Here is a 15612-nt window from a genome sequence, read left to right on the forward strand (position 1 = left end):
GGTAAACTGAACATAGAAACTTTCTGTTTCTATTTTATTACGCCAAGCCGTAGAAAACTTCTTTAACGAAAAAATATGAAATTTTGTGTAATCTCATACTGCACCGTGGAAACACCAATAAGAAATCCTTAACTTAGTAAGGAACGCCCTTTTTCTAGAACATTTCTTGTTGCAATTTCCTTTAAAAAGACCTCCCGCGACATCCGAAACTCTCTTCTACTTTAATCTTTGTCAAATAAAATTATTCTTTCCAAAACTTAGAAATCTTTGTTTTAAATACAATTACGAGAATTCAACAGGCCGAATTCTTAATGTTTTTCTTTTTTTTTCTTTTTTTTCTGGTAACGACATTTTTTTTTTTTTTTTTATTTAAAATCATACGACGAGTGGTATGAAATTGTATCGCAGCCAATGAAACGTGCAATCATTCTAATATTAGAAATGTTTTCTTCTAATGTTAGAAACATGTGCTTTGATATTAAATCAAAGAAAATTATAAGGAAGAAAAAAATCACTGCTAACGATGTTATTCAAACGCAAAAACGTATCAACACAATTGCATAATCAATAGAATATAATAGGACATTGAAGAAAATCAATGGCTTTTTGATTTAGAAAAAAAAAAAAATAATAATAATAAAGTGATTAATAATCGCAAGAAAGAAAAAAACAAATATATTTTCCAATTAAAGAAAGATCATAAAATTATCTAATGAATTAAAAATAAAATGAGATTAGATTTAATATCTTTTAAAATTAATCATTATTAAATTATTATAAATAATAATTAAATCAATGAACTTAAGTAAATAATTATTGAAAGAAATATTAAATTATTATTATTAAAATTACTAATAAAATAATTTAATATTTATATTATATTATTTATATTTCTTATATTACTTATATTATATTATTTAAATATTACTACTATAATATACTTAAATAAAAATATTATTAAAATAATCCTAATTAAATGAAATTAATCAAATATGATATTTTTTGTATTAGTGCAATACTTTGTAATGTACATACTCCACAAAGTTTCATTACATACTTTGGAGTAGGCACTTATGTACATATACAGATACGTGTTATAGTGCTATTCTACACTCTAGACGATGACGACGACTACGTAGATTATTCATAAACCAACGTAACGTTGAATGGACGAAAGTTTATTCAGAAGTTCTTTGCCACGTGTTCTTAGTCGTTCGATATGCTCATATGCACATATCATTTCTTTTTACGCGATTGCATTGTGTCATTTTGTTTTCTTTTATATATACACGTGTATATATATATGTAGGCCACGTCAGAAGATAAACGGCTGATAAATTATTTCTCTTATCTTTCTTTTCCTTTTTTACTTTATATTTCCTTTTTTCGATAAATATTTATTTTGCGCGTTAATTTGTACAAGTGTAGGTTGGCACTGTAACCCCGTCAAAAAAAGTTATGTGGAAAAGGTTCGAGAATTTATCTTTTACAAACTTCTACGTAATTTAATATTAATTTTAAAAAAGGTACAAAAATTAAAATTATATTTATATAAATAATATGCTTGTCGAATAATTTGAAAGTAAAATGATATTATTACTAATTAAAATATTAGTAATATTACTATTACTTTCAATATTACTAAATAATACTAAATATTTATTCTTCGTATTAATTTGAACAATTGTAACACGTATTTTATTAAAAGTTAAATTTAATTTAATATTTAATATATTTAATATATTTAATATATTATTTATAATATATTCATCTAATAATTTGAAACCAAAATGATACCATTACTCTATTAAATATTACTAAATAATACCAAATATCAAATTCATATACATTACAATATTGAAAATAGAGAAAAACAAAAATTGCAAATAATTATTAATAATTGATTGTTTTGTTTCAGTGTATATTATTGGCAGTCCGTACTATTCACGTCATGTTGCGTTATGTGATTCACCTGTATGACACGCGAGGTGCCGGTACATCTTCTCAACGTTCATGGGACAAACGTGGACCCTTGACCTATTACACGGATTTGACGTCAGAACTGGCTGCATTGGCTGTTGATTTCTGTCATCACATTCACATGTTACTTTGGAGCAACATTTTTCTTAGTATGGCATCCTTGGTCATCTGTATGCAACTACGTTATCTGTTTTATGAGATCCAACGAAGAATTACTAAACATAGGAACTATCTTGCTGTACTAAGTCACATGGAACAAAAGTATGCACTTACATTTGTATATGATTTTTTAATTTTTTTTTTATAATAATTAATAGAAAAGAAAAATCATTAGTTTTACATCTCGTTTGATATTCTATTTGAACAATTTTGGAAGAAACACAGTCGAGATTTAAAGTAAAGTTCATAATCATTTTATTCTATTTATTATTTATAGTTTGATCAATATCTCGACTGATACTTAAAGTCACCCTTTATATAGATATCTTTATCCCTTTTACTAATACTTCCCTTGCTTTTTCTTTTTTCTTTTTTTATCTACTTGACAGAAATCAAATTCAACACGTCTATTAAAATGATACATCAAAATCGTGATCAGAGTAATAATCATTTTTAATAAAAATAAAATATTATTTGTTTCAGTTATCCAATGGCAACGCAAGACGAATTGGCAGATAATTCAGACAATTGTGCAATTTGTTGGGAAAAAATGGATTCGGCTCGTAAATTACCTTGTGGACATTTGTTCCACAATTCTTGTCTACAGTCATGGTTGGAACAGGACACGTCATGTCCTACATGTAGGTTGGCACTTAGTATGCAAGCCAATCATAGGGAGAATTCACCTGAATTACCGTTAGAACCACAAACCCCAACAAGAAGGAACGATAATCATTTCTTCCATTTCGATGGATCCCGATATGTTTCTTGGTTACCAAGTTTTTCTGTTGAAGTCTCTCACAATCGTGTACGCGGTAATATTTTCACCTCGACTCATAGTAATTCTCAAATGGATGCAATGGCTAGACAGGTGAGTTGTTGTATGAAACATTCATTCCAGTATTTAAAATTAAAACAAGTTTTAATTAATTGTAAAAATCATGAATGTTAAATCAAAGCGAATCATGATTTTCAATTGAAGATAACACAATGCGTTATCTTCATATCTGTTTACATTTTCATTAGTCGACAGAAGTAGCATCAATATTACATGATCGATAAATCCTAATGAAAATGGTATTTGCAGGTACAACAGCTCTTTCCACACTATCCGCACAATGTGATATTGGAAGATCTGAGAATTACACGATCTGTCGAATGGACCATCGAAAACATACTAGACGGTGTGTTGACTTTACCTCATCACTTGATCGAGGAACCCCAAGCAGAATTCGTCTCGCAAACGCAAACGTCTACTGTACACATCGTTCCCACTCCTTCGATTCAAAACACTTCAGATCCAAGGCTTGACATTCCTATTGCTGATAGGTGAATGTTTTATGAACTTAATTTATTACTGTTATAGTGAATAATATTTTTCTATTTTTGTATCTATTAAAAATTGACAAGTAATGTATTATACAAAGATGAATCTGAAATGTATTTAAAACAATCCTTTAAATATTCATTATGAAAAAAAAGAAAAAAAACCAAACAATTTATCTTAACAGATATCTAAATTTCTAATTTAAATTGTAAAATCTAAATACGTTTAATTGGCCTAATGAATAAAAATACGACGATTTATCTTTCTATTACATACATATTTTACTAAGAAGAATAATTAATTTTATTTTATTTTTTTATTTTTTTTTTTTCTAGCGGAGAAGAACCATCCAATCTTGGCGGACGTTTTTCGAAATCATCGATCGAAAGGGAATTAATTCTTCAACGTCGTAAGGAACATATGCGTATGACGGCACGTAGAAAGTATCTTGAAAAATATCGAAAAGATTCATTGCCGACATCATCGTTTGTATCATCACCGTCGTCATCGACGTCATCCCCGTCATCATTATCATCATTATCATCATTATCACAATTATCATCACCATTATCACTGTCGTCGTCATTGACAAATGAAGAAACACCAATTGTAACAACAACAACAACATTATTAACAACGACGACAACTACGACGATAACGACGACGAGTTTGCAAGATAATCGATACGTTGTTGATGAAACTATGTCTTAGAAAACGGGCAAATTCATTTAACGGATATTTATCTTTTGAAGAAGCAGGTCAAAGAGAGATTTGAGGAGAGATTTATACTTGACAGAATGTGAGCTAAACTCTCCTTTAAAAAAAAAGATAATATATACAACATATTATTAGTTTTGTCTCTCCGATTGATGAGAGATAAAGAAAAATAAAAAGAAGAGAAAGAGAAAAGAGAGTAAAGGGAGACGAACACACATACGAAATGTTATGAAATGAAATGAAATGAAACGAAATGAAATGAAATAAAATGAAATGAAAAAAGAGACGTGTGTGTATGATAGGATTCTTAGACACACGATCGATTGAAAATTTCCAAATTGGATTGATATTAATAGAGTGGTAATATAATAATATTTTATCACCTTATTGCGAGATAATTATGGGATTTCTTATATTTATACTAATTACCGTTTATTTTTTTGTTTTTTTTTCTGCCGTTAATTTAATTATCGGCTAACTTCTAACGTTTGTTTTTTTATTTTTTTTTATTTTGTAGTTTCTTAATTTCTTCCTTCTTCGTTCTTTTATTATTTTTATTTATTTATTAATTATGTTTTTTTTTCTTCTTCTTCTTTCTATCTTTGGATAAATTATTATTACTATTATTATTATTATTATTATTATTATTATTTTGTTTCTTTTTTCGAATGGCAGTACGATGGCAAATATGTTAAACAGACGAAAGTACTTTGCCAAATGACTGACGACGATGACTAATGAATATGTAAAAGTCGAGAGAAGATATATAAAAAAAAAAAAAAAAAAAAAAACATGAAAAATAAAATCCTACGAACCGGTTTTTAAATACGGTGTTTGATCTAATCCATTAGTGATGAGATTAGAATGATGTTTTCCTTATTTATAATATAAGATTGATTGATCATTGAAAATCGTGGCGTGATTCATTTATTTTTTTTCCCGACGATTTTATCCAACTATTACTATTACTTACTTTACGTTCTATGCTTAAGCATCGATGATACTTTTAATTTTTCTCTTATTATTAGTTCAAGAAAATATTAATGTCTTTCTTTTTTTTTTTTCTTTCTTGTGATGATAACAATTAATAATTTTATTTGTCTATTTTTCTTCTTCTTCTTGTTATTTTCTTCTCTTTTTTCTTTCTTCTTCTTCTTCTTCTGCTTTTACGTTTTTGTGTTTCACGTTTTGTTTTTTTATTCGTACAATTATAAAATTAAGAGTATCATATTTATTAAAATAGGAAGGATACGTTTTAATACAGCATTTAGGGTAATGTTCCATGCGCTGAAATAAACTTGATCAGAAATGAGTCTATTAGCTTATATACTCGCTTTCGAATATGATGATCGTCCTTACATGTCTCAAAACAATACATACTTTATTATTCATCATTCTCTCTAGCTTTCTCCTTATTCAGAAACTCGTTAAAATTAAACAAAAAAAATATTTAAAAAACAAAAAAAAAAATAATAATAAAACTTCCTCCCCCGCCCCCCAAAAAAATATATGAGAAAAAAACAGGCCGCATGTCAATACGCTTTTCGATGTTTTCCTTAGATCAATTTGAAACGGTACATTAATGTCAACAATGTATGTGTATTGTGTGGTCCATATATATATATATCTTGTATATGCAAGGTGGTTTATAAGTATTATTTTAATTAACATTTTAATTGTGTGTGTGTGTGTGTGGCCAATATAATAGATGATTTAAAAAAGTAATTAATTGATCATTCTTATTTCTTTTTAAATGAAAACTTTTGAAGATTTAAAATGTGAAATTAATTTAAGTAATATAAATATAATTCATTTTTAATATCATCGTTAGCCAAACTTATTAATTCACATATGAAAATCCTTGAGTTCACCTTGTGCATATATTTATATATGTATATACATGAAAGCGATTTAAACATGGTTTGTGTATATGTGTATATACACATATGTGTGTGTTTGTATGTGTATGCGTGTGTGTATTTGTCTCTGTGTATATACACATGCTAGTTAGGATATATTTTACGTAAACGACCATTAGAAAGTCCAATATTTTTCGGAATATACGAAGATGAGTTTTAAAGATAAGGTATGTCCAAATTTCGTCCATTAATTAGGCTTTTTCTGAATTAGGAAAAAAAAAGAAAGAAAACAAAAAAAAATAAGAAAGAAGCATTCGTTTTTTGAAGACGCGTTTCAAAAATCGCTCGTTGTTTTCTTTTTTACGTTATCATTTTTTCCTTCTTAATTAGAATAAATAGTGCCATATATGTATATGTATATGTATATGTATATGAAAATATATGTACATTGACATGTGTATATATATATGAAAACCGATGACTCGATACGTAAAAATTATGGTAAATTTTTATACATTTAGATATAGTTTATCTTTTCCATCGGACGATTATCTCTTCTTCTACATTTTATTTTTTTACTTTCAGTATTTTTTTTTTTTCCTTCTTTCGTCAATTATTCATTTAACATTAAACTCTTTCTACATATATATTATTATATATATATATATATATATATATTTATTTATTCATTAATCGTAATAAAATAAATAATCCCGTGCCAATCAAATGAGATAGAAGAAAAAGAAATAATTGCAAACAAAAGATATGTTCTATTAAAATTATTTCATTAAAATTGCATATACATACATACATACATACATATAATAAGGATAAAACGAATTATATGAAATATATATGTATTTGTATTATCTTACATAAATAGAATTATCTCATTTGTATGAAAATATTAATTATTTGGTAATGAGAGTGAATTGTGTGACACTTTATTTAAATGATTAATTAATAGAAAATCGAATGACGAGTCGTTTGTTTTTCATTAATTATACTAAATATATATACTCTTATTGTACACCGAGAGAGAAAATTCCATTTGCATATATCGAATGTTAATAACATATTGAACTGTGTGAAAGAAATACACACAACAACTACACACACACACACATACATACATACATACGCAAACATAGAGATACTCTTTATGAATTATTGTTTAAATTAATATTATATATCAACGAAAGCATCAAAATAGTTATTGGTCAATCGAAAGCCGAAAGCTTTGCATATAATATCCGTATTAATATATTTTCATTTATATTTTCATTTTTGTTCTATATTCTTGACATATATATATATATGTATATATACACATATATTTTAGGCATTGTACTTGAAAATTAATAGTGCAGTTTTTTGTGTATTTAAATCAAAAAAAAAAAAAAAACGAAAAATCCAAAAAAAGATAAAGATTAAAATACAAAAAAAAAAAAAAGAAGAAGAAAGAAACAAATCGAATTTACCAAGTAACGAAAGCTAAATATGCTGATTGCTCATCAACTTCGTCGTAATTTAAATTAAAACATATTATATACATACAAACTCATAATTTTTTTTTTTTTTGTTATTTTAAGTTAGATATATATATATATATATACCTTGGAAAGACTTTTCTTGTTTCGATGAAGTATTTTGCAAGTTTGATAAAACGTCGAAAACATAAAAAAAAAAAGAAAAAAAAGAAAAAAAAAGAAAAACTTACTTTAGTTATATTCTGTGTATCTTACGTATTCCTTTAACAACGAATCATAACTATATTGATTGAGTTTCCTTAGCTTCTTTATGTGATATATTTAAACTTCTTCTACGTATATATATATATATATATATATATATATATATATATATATATATGTAACGTGTATGTTTGTATGATATTCATACATCGTTTAATAACTGGCTTTAAATTCATACGAATGAAAGTTGATTTTTTTAAGTTATAATAGCGTTACGTCCATTCTTATATGTCACAGTGTTTTAATTTTCTTTTGTTGTATTAATATTCGTATTAGTATTAATTTACGTTTTTCTTTCATTCTAATCATGTAAAGATGCTATTTATTTAATTAGGTCATAAGAGTCACCCGTAGGTAGGAAAATAAGAGATAAACATGTTGTAAAAATACAACTTTTTGTGTATGGCAATTCGCCAAGTGAAATTTTAGCATTTCCACTTTAGCTTATAGTATCGAAATCAGAGGATAATGACAACAAAATTATTATACGTTTAAGAGCTTGAAAAATATTTGTTCCGTTTATCCAATAAATAAGATGATATTTAGTTGAGAAAAAGAAACAAAAGTAATCCAATTTCTTTTTGCCAAATACATATATATGTATATGTATATATGAACCGTCGTCTATTTTAAAGGGGTGTAAGTCCACTTTCTTTTGTTTCGATAAAATAAAAGGTTTTCAATCAACTCAATTTCTTTTGCCGACCAATTTTAAATTGTACAAAACATCGACACTTTTTAAGATATTAAATATTAACTAGTTATCCACATACATAAAAAGTTTACATTAAATTAAGCATAAATTACGTGATATCTAATTTTTTTTTTTTTTAAATACCTGGACTTACATCACTTTCAAAATAAACGGTCCATATAATATCTCTTGTAAGATATACGTGTTAATTTATTTATAAATGTATTTCTAAAAAGCATCAGCGATTTGTATTCTTGCACCATATATATATATATGATTCTTTTTTTTTTATTTCTAACAGACGAGAAACTTACAACATCTCTTGAAGGTGCAAGAATGATAATATATTTCGTATATGTGAAAAAAGAAAAAAAACTTATGCACTTGCGCGCGTTAGAGATTTTCCCCTTTAACGTCATTGTAAATATGAGTTTAAAATATATATTAAATTTAGAGAAACATTAAGTTTCTAGTCCCTCCTTTCCCTTACCCAATAAAAAGGATTGTATGAAAAATAAAAGACAAATAAAATGTATTATAGATTGTTGTCGTAGTTTATGCATCGTTTTTTGTCTCTTTGAAGCATAAAAATTAGTCGAATTTATTTCATTGTGATTTATTATTTTCTCTTACATTTTTTCTTTTTTTTTTTTTTCTTAATATTATATATTTCATTTCTTTTTTTTTTTTTTTTTTTTTATAGAAACTTACGTGTTATATTTCTATGACAAAAATATGCTTATACTTAAATAAACTCAATCAAAACGAGTCTATGCAAATATACATGTGTTTTTTTTGTTTTTGTTTGTTTTAACAACGTAAAACGATATAATCTTTTTTTTCATATTTCATTTCTGATTTGTTTATCGTTTAAATTTGATATAAATTGAACAAATGATAAATATACTTTTTTAATCAACCAATGAAGTTCATCACAACGATGTGAAGTATTATATGGGCAAATATGAAATCTGCAAATCCTCTTTCTGGACTTATTCCATAGAATTGACTTTTGTTTTGTGGATTAACTTGTAATCTTAGACAAACTGCAAAAGAAAAAATTCATTTATCATAAACCTGTAAATTCTAATATAAGAAAAATATTTGTCATAATTTTTATAAACAGATTATAATTATATAATTGATGTTAATCATACCTCCTAAAATGAAACAAGAGACACATGAAATAAAACCACTTAGAAAACTATTAAATGGAAATGTGCCAACAAGACAGCAATACACAAATTGTATGACACCCGTCAAAAATACATAAAGTAAATAGGCATCAATTATTTTCAACTTTTTTGGTGTAGTTTTCGTATATTCTTGAAAAAACTTTCCGATAACAGCTAATGTCGACATTTTTAATGATATTTTTATCTATTTTAACAAAATATCTTGAAAAACACACAATAACCTCTAACGTTTCTGCGTGGCAGGGCCGGTTTCTGATACAGTTCAGATGGCGACACTAACGATTGCAAGCATGCGCAGTATCGAGTTTCACGCGCTAAATTCAAACGTTCGTACGAATTAACTTGTTTATTAGACACCATAATATTAAATGTGTTATCTATAAGAATAATAATAATGTAATATTAAATGTGTCTAATTTATAAGAAAATATTATAAACCATTTATTGTTAATCATCAAAATTTCGATATACATCAAAATGATTCGAAAAATATTTTATTTAAGATTTAGAAAAGTTGAAATTATCTACAAGTGAAATTAATTTTGAAATCATTAATTATCATTAAAAAGAACACATAGATATTTGAGGAAAAATCATCGTTCATTCGTTATTTAACTTTGTCATTTATCTTAAATATACTTCTATTAGAAGTATTTGTTCGCAAAAGATGTTTAGGCGAAATATTATCGCAAGTAGATATTATTTTTTTCTTAACAGATATTGAAGATTTCGAAAAAGGTACAATCTTGTCAACTTCTTTTTTCGATTCAACTTTTTCCAAGACAAATTTACGATTCAAAGTATTACGATTTAACGTGCTGGATTCTAATGTTCGTGGTCGGGTTTTGATTACCGATGACGTGGACGAAATCGTATTGGATTCAGTTTGAATTACCTGAAATTGAAATAGTTTAATTTATAAATTTAAAAAATACACGAACAATAAAACGTATATATATATATAATGAAGAGTATAAAGTAACGATAATATAAAATACAAAATTACGGAATTAGTCGAACGTCTTTGTTGTCGAACGTTTTCTCTCTTCTCACATATTTCTGACCATCTTTTGATGGGATTACGATGGACCATTTCGAATTGAGGACAACCAAAAGATGCTTGAGAAAAAGAACTTCTCGAGGAAGTTGGCAATAAACGAATATTCGTTTGAGGAACGACCAATCTACTCGTTTGCCTCTGTTCGTTACTAAGAAAAGTATGCAAATGTATTTTTTTGGTGTATTATTCTTCGACTATCATTCGATCAAATCATTGGTCAAATTACCTTTTGTCCGAATTCTTGATCACGTTTACCGCGTGTTCGACGTTCGTGTTCTTTTTCAAAACTTGCGGTTGCTGAATATTCGTCGAAGGTGGTAAAATTTTGCAAACGTTACAGGAAGTGTTCGAAGTTTTTTGAACTTTCGAAGAATTCTTGACCTCCCCGTAAGATGCACTTTTGCTGTCCCAACATTTTTTATTCTCCTTTAACGGAGAAATAGCAACATATCCGGTTGATTTTTCGTTGGCCTTGGAATACGGTGAATATCTCGAAGGTGGTTTATACGTCGTTTCGAGACCGGCTGCGGTGGTTCTTTTCAAAATGACACGTCATATTATTGGAGTATTAATAAATTTCGAATAATTCATATTTAAATGAATTTTTTTGTTCTTACCTTATTGTTGAGGTTGTTGTTGAATATGATTGTTGTTTCATATGTTGTGGAATATATCTCAGCAATGATAACGATCCTGTATGACGTGCGTACAAAGCAGCAACTTGACGTGCTTTGTGTGATCTGATTATTAAATAAAAACAAACAAACATCGATCAATTAAAATTATTACAATTATTATCTAAGATTGTATAAGACAAATAATATGAAATATTAGTGTTCTCATTTATTATGAAAAGGATAGAGAGAACGTATACGTGTCGTGTATTTTGAAATTTAGAGATTTAAACGGGAAGATAAGGAAAGGATAAATCGATGTTTCGAGTGTTCGCGACACGTAGGCGGATTTAACGGGTCTCCTCGTAAATAAAAGAAAGTAAAAAAAGAAAAAAGAAAAAATGTAAAGAAATAAATGCAATTTGAAGTTTACGATGAATGTTCATTCTTTACGACTGTCGTACTTGATATTGTACATGCCGCCTATTTCGCCGTACTTTCGTCGAATAATTTCCATCTCGATGGTGTTTCGATCCAGGTGAGTCATCTTGGATATCTCAGCGATGATCTGGAACAGTTGAAATTCATAGACCATGCGTCACTATCTTCTAAAATGTTTCATATTATTTACTTTTATTATACTATCCATATAGCATTGATTATAATGTATTTTAAAAATAATATTGGATGTATTTCAAAAGATTTCAAATATAAAATTGATTTTTATGGGTTTGTATTGCTGAATAAAATGAAAATGTATGAGATTAAAAATTAATAACATATTTATACATATATCAAAGAGCCATTAAATTATTTATCATCGAAAAAATAATAATATTACTGTCTTATGATCGGTCACATCCAAATCGGTTTCACTGGAGATTCTTGAAACATTCCTAAGCTTGCATGCGATCCAAGGATGATGGCAAAGTTCTTGAATCGTAATCCTTTTATGCGGAACGGGTGTGAGCAATTTGTTAATCAGATTTTTGCAATCATTCGACATCCTCGACATGTTTTTCACTTGCAGGGCCGTTAAGCCGCGGTTTATTTGAGCCATTAACCTTCGCCGACGTTCTTCTGATGACGTTTGTTTGTCACAAGGACTTAAAAAGGGTAGCCGACCGGTCATCATTCCGTATAAGACGACACCTCTGATCGATATTTCAATCGATATTTTATTATTTAAGATCATTTTAAATATATACACGAACTATATTCTATATACATTTTCTCGAATACAATTTTATTTATTTTTAAAACGTTTTAAATATTCAAATATTTTATGATTTTTATCAATTTATATACGAATGATACGAATCAAAAATAAAATTAGATTTGATGTGAGTTTATCTTTTTTTTTTTATTTTGGAATTCTTACGCCTGATCGTAGGCAATACTTTATACCTCGTTGATAATTTTTACTACGAACAAATTTTGTCGGTAAAGAAGTTATTTAAGTTATCCTATGAAATATATTGTGAAACTTGTTATAACGAGTTGCATAGTAAAAGGCGTAATTGATGCATTATTGCCTATCTTCTAACGCAAATTTCATTTTTATTCTTTAATAGTCTTGAAATAATAATCTTTTGCATTTTAAATATTACAATATTGATTCGAGAAAAGGTAATTTATGTAATAGAAAAATTTGAATATTGAAATTTTACTCACAGACTCCAAAAATCAACTTCAGGACCATATTTTTTACCAACGACGAAAAGTTCTGGTGCTGCGTATTCCGGTGATCCGCAATGTGTTTTTAAAGGATCTTCGCAATGATAGATGTTACTTAATCCAAAGTCTATTCAAATAAAAACAAATATTTATTTTAATATAAAGAAATATTCTAATTTGATGATTAACATTATATATTTATATGTTATTCACTTACCAACTATTTTAATTTGATCTTTACGAGAATCTTGCAGCATTATGTTTTCCATTTTTAGATCTCTATAAATAAATATAATAATAAATGATTATGATGATATTATGATACATAGAAGATTCGAAATATTGATAATCGAGGTATAAATAAGTAAAAAATATTATTAAATATTATTAAAAAATATTATTATTTATACATTTATTATATATATTTATTATATTTATTAATATTTATATTTTTATTATATTATTATACTTATTATATTATTTATTATTATTATTATTATTAATTAGCATTAGGAATTCGAAAGTTCATTGCCGCAAAGACCAAATCCCGATATTATTTATTATATTTATTATTTAATATTATTATATATTTAGCGTTTCGAAAAACTATGTATTTTTGAGTTTATGTAACTCTTTTGTATTTTATAGTTGCCAAAGAAGCCCTAATAAAATGACGAAACGTTTAACATTATCAAAACAAATATGTTCTAATTTTTTTTTACCTATCCAAATTATCCACGATACAAAGTTTTTATATAAATGATTAAACTTTATTATTTTTTAAATGTAATTAATTTTTTTAATATAAAAAAATCACTCGACTTCGTATATACAGCACAAATCACAATTTAAAGAAAAAGTGAAAGAAAACGAAATGAAATCAAGAAACAAATGGAAAACGAATAATCATCGTGTACGTACCAAATATCATACATCATTATTATATTCTCATCTCCCCTTCGTGATAAATAATAATAATAATAATAATAATAATAATAATAATAATAATAATAATAATAATAATAATAAGAAAGAAAGTAAAGCTATATTCAACGGGAAAAATAACTAAAATACAAATCCAAACGCACAGGAAGGCAGGCAGGCAGGCACACTTACACTTACACACACACACATATATATACACACACATACACATATCCATAGAGACATACACATATACAAAGATGAAGAATCTTTCGGTTCGTATACCTTTCGGCCCTGATCTTACATAGCGCACTGGATTTTATTTGCTCGTGTCCGGTCACTCTCCTGATGCGTTCTCGCAGACCTTGTAAGTCGCAACCAACGGAGGATGGAAAATAAAATAAAGGATAAATCGAGAGAAAGAGAGAAAGAGAGAGAGAGAGAGAGATAGAGAGGGGGGACGATATCAAGCATGGTTGACCTCGACTTCGGTTGTTGTTCGATTGAACAAAATAGGATATGGAAAAAGGAGGTATATACTTATGAAGAAAATGCTGAAATTCGGTTGTTGTACGATTGAATAAAATAGGATATGGAAGAAGTACTATACTTTCGAAGAAAATGATCAAATTCAGTTGTTGTTCGATTGAACAAAATAGAATATGGTGGAAGTACTATACTTTCGAAGAAAATGTTCAAACGATTGTATTATATTAAATGAAATGGTTAAGTGAACTTTGAGTTTTGAATGAACTCAGGAAAAGCGTACGCTTTCGTAAAGAGAAGTAAAAGATCCAGAAGTTGTAAAGGGAAGGAAGGAAGGAAGGAAGGAAGGGAAGAAGGGTAGGATTTAAAAGGAAATATCGATCGATCGAAAAAGAAGCTGTCAACGAGTGTAATAACTCGACTTCGATGTTTAGAATGTGTTCGAAAAAGTTCTACCGTCGTCATTGCGTCGTTTCGTCTTTTGCTCGTATCAAAGACCCCGAGAAAAAGTAAGAAAACAAAAAAGAAAAATAAAAAGAAAGAGAGAGTGAGAAAGAGAGAGAGAGAGAGAAAGAGACCTTGAAACGCATCATTAAAATCGCATCGTCGAGCGAAACACCGTGCAGCACACACTTTGGGTTCTCGCTAATAAGTAATAAAAGAGAATGCTCGCGTATAACACGTGCCCGCGGCTCTAAGATCTTCTCAGATTCGAAAGAGAGAGAGAGAGAGTAAGAGAGTGGGATTACTGCGTTGTAACAACATTTTTACACCCACGGGTGCAATCTCTTTTAAACGAACACCAACAATAACTACGAAAAATTACTAAATAAAAATTAAATATTATAGTTTGGTGTTTTATTTGGTGTCTATCGAAATCATTTTCTTTTATTTATTTATTTTTTTTTTTTAACAACTACTTATTAAGGGTCTTCATAACTTTCTAATTGATATTTGTTAATAATATTCTAGTATTTATATTTATTATACGTATAATATAATATTGTATTTATATACTTAATATATAAAATAATATAATAGAAATATATAATACTTATAATATATTATTATACTTATACTTAAAATATATAAAATAATATAATAATAATATATGTAATATAATATATAATACACTTATAATATGATATTATATTTATTTTTACAA

At 27.3% G+C, this 15612-nt stretch overlaps 3 protein-coding genes across 6 annotated transcripts in view; 1 reads left to right on the forward strand and 2 right to left on the reverse strand.

The window, feature by feature from the left end:
- The window catches only part of LOC107070134 (E3 ubiquitin-protein ligase AMFR), a 38439-nt gene extending 29396 nt beyond the window's left edge, over positions 1–9043 (forward strand). Inside the window, exons 6-9 of the mRNA XM_089178993.1 lie at positions 1919–2241; positions 2623–3010; positions 3227–3468; positions 3802–9043. Of these exons, the coding sequence (XP_089035119.1) occupies positions 1919–2241; positions 2623–3010; positions 3227–3468; positions 3802–4177 (1329 nt within the window). The 3' untranslated portion in view covers positions 4178–9043. The remainder of the gene's footprint in view (positions 1–1918; positions 2242–2622; positions 3011–3226; positions 3469–3801) is intronic.
- Dad1 (dolichyl-diphosphooligosaccharide--protein glycosyltransferase subunit) lies at positions 7424–9852 on the reverse strand. The gene is made up of 2 exons (XM_015328026.2): positions 9648–9852; positions 7424–9536 (listed from the first exon to the last, which is right to left on the reverse strand). The coding sequence occupies exons 1-2, from the start codon at positions 9850–9852 to the stop codon at positions 9406–9408; spliced, it is 336 nt and encodes a 111-aa protein (XP_015183512.1). The 3' UTR covers positions 7424–9405.
- A 249-nt stretch (positions 9853–10101) lies between these two features.
- Positions 10102–15612, reverse strand: part of LOC107070123 (uncharacterized) — a 54949-nt gene continuing 49438 nt past the window's right edge. For 3 of the 4 annotated variants that reach the window (XM_089178995.1, XM_015328025.2, XM_089178994.1), the window contains 8 exons: positions 13255–13316; positions 13035–13164; positions 12202–12514; positions 11825–11928; positions 11364–11486; positions 10973–11281; positions 10693–10894; positions 10102–10581 (listed from right to left, as the gene is read on the reverse strand). In XM_089178995.1, coding sequence (XP_089035121.1) covers positions 10294–10581; positions 10693–10894; positions 10973–11281; positions 11364–11486; positions 11825–11928; positions 12202–12514; positions 13035–13164; positions 13255–13316 — 1531 coding nt within the window. In that variant the 3' untranslated portion in view covers positions 10102–10293. Of the gene's footprint in view, positions 10582–10692; positions 10895–10972; positions 11282–11363; positions 11487–11824; positions 11929–12201; positions 12515–13034; positions 13165–13254; positions 13317–14246; positions 14326–15612 lie in introns of all 4 variants that reach the window. The other variant, XM_089178996.1, reaches the window with a different exon arrangement.

Source organism: Polistes dominula, unplaced genomic scaffold, assembly GCF_049000335.1.
Source record: "Polistes dominula isolate Pdom_NZ unplaced genomic scaffold, Pdom_raw_medaka contig_18, whole genome shotgun sequence".
Lineage (NCBI taxonomy): Eukaryota > Metazoa > Arthropoda > Insecta > Hymenoptera > Vespidae > Polistes > Polistes dominula.

Coding starts and splice junctions, on each gene's coding strand:
- Dad1 (XM_015328026.2), bottom strand. CDS start 9,852: ATGTCGACATTAGCTGTTATCGGAAAGTTTTTTCAAGAATATACGAAA. Junction 9,537..9,647: donor CTCTTGTTTCATTTTAGGAG/GTATGATTAACA, acceptor TTTCTTTTGCAG/TTTGTCTAAGATTACAAGTT.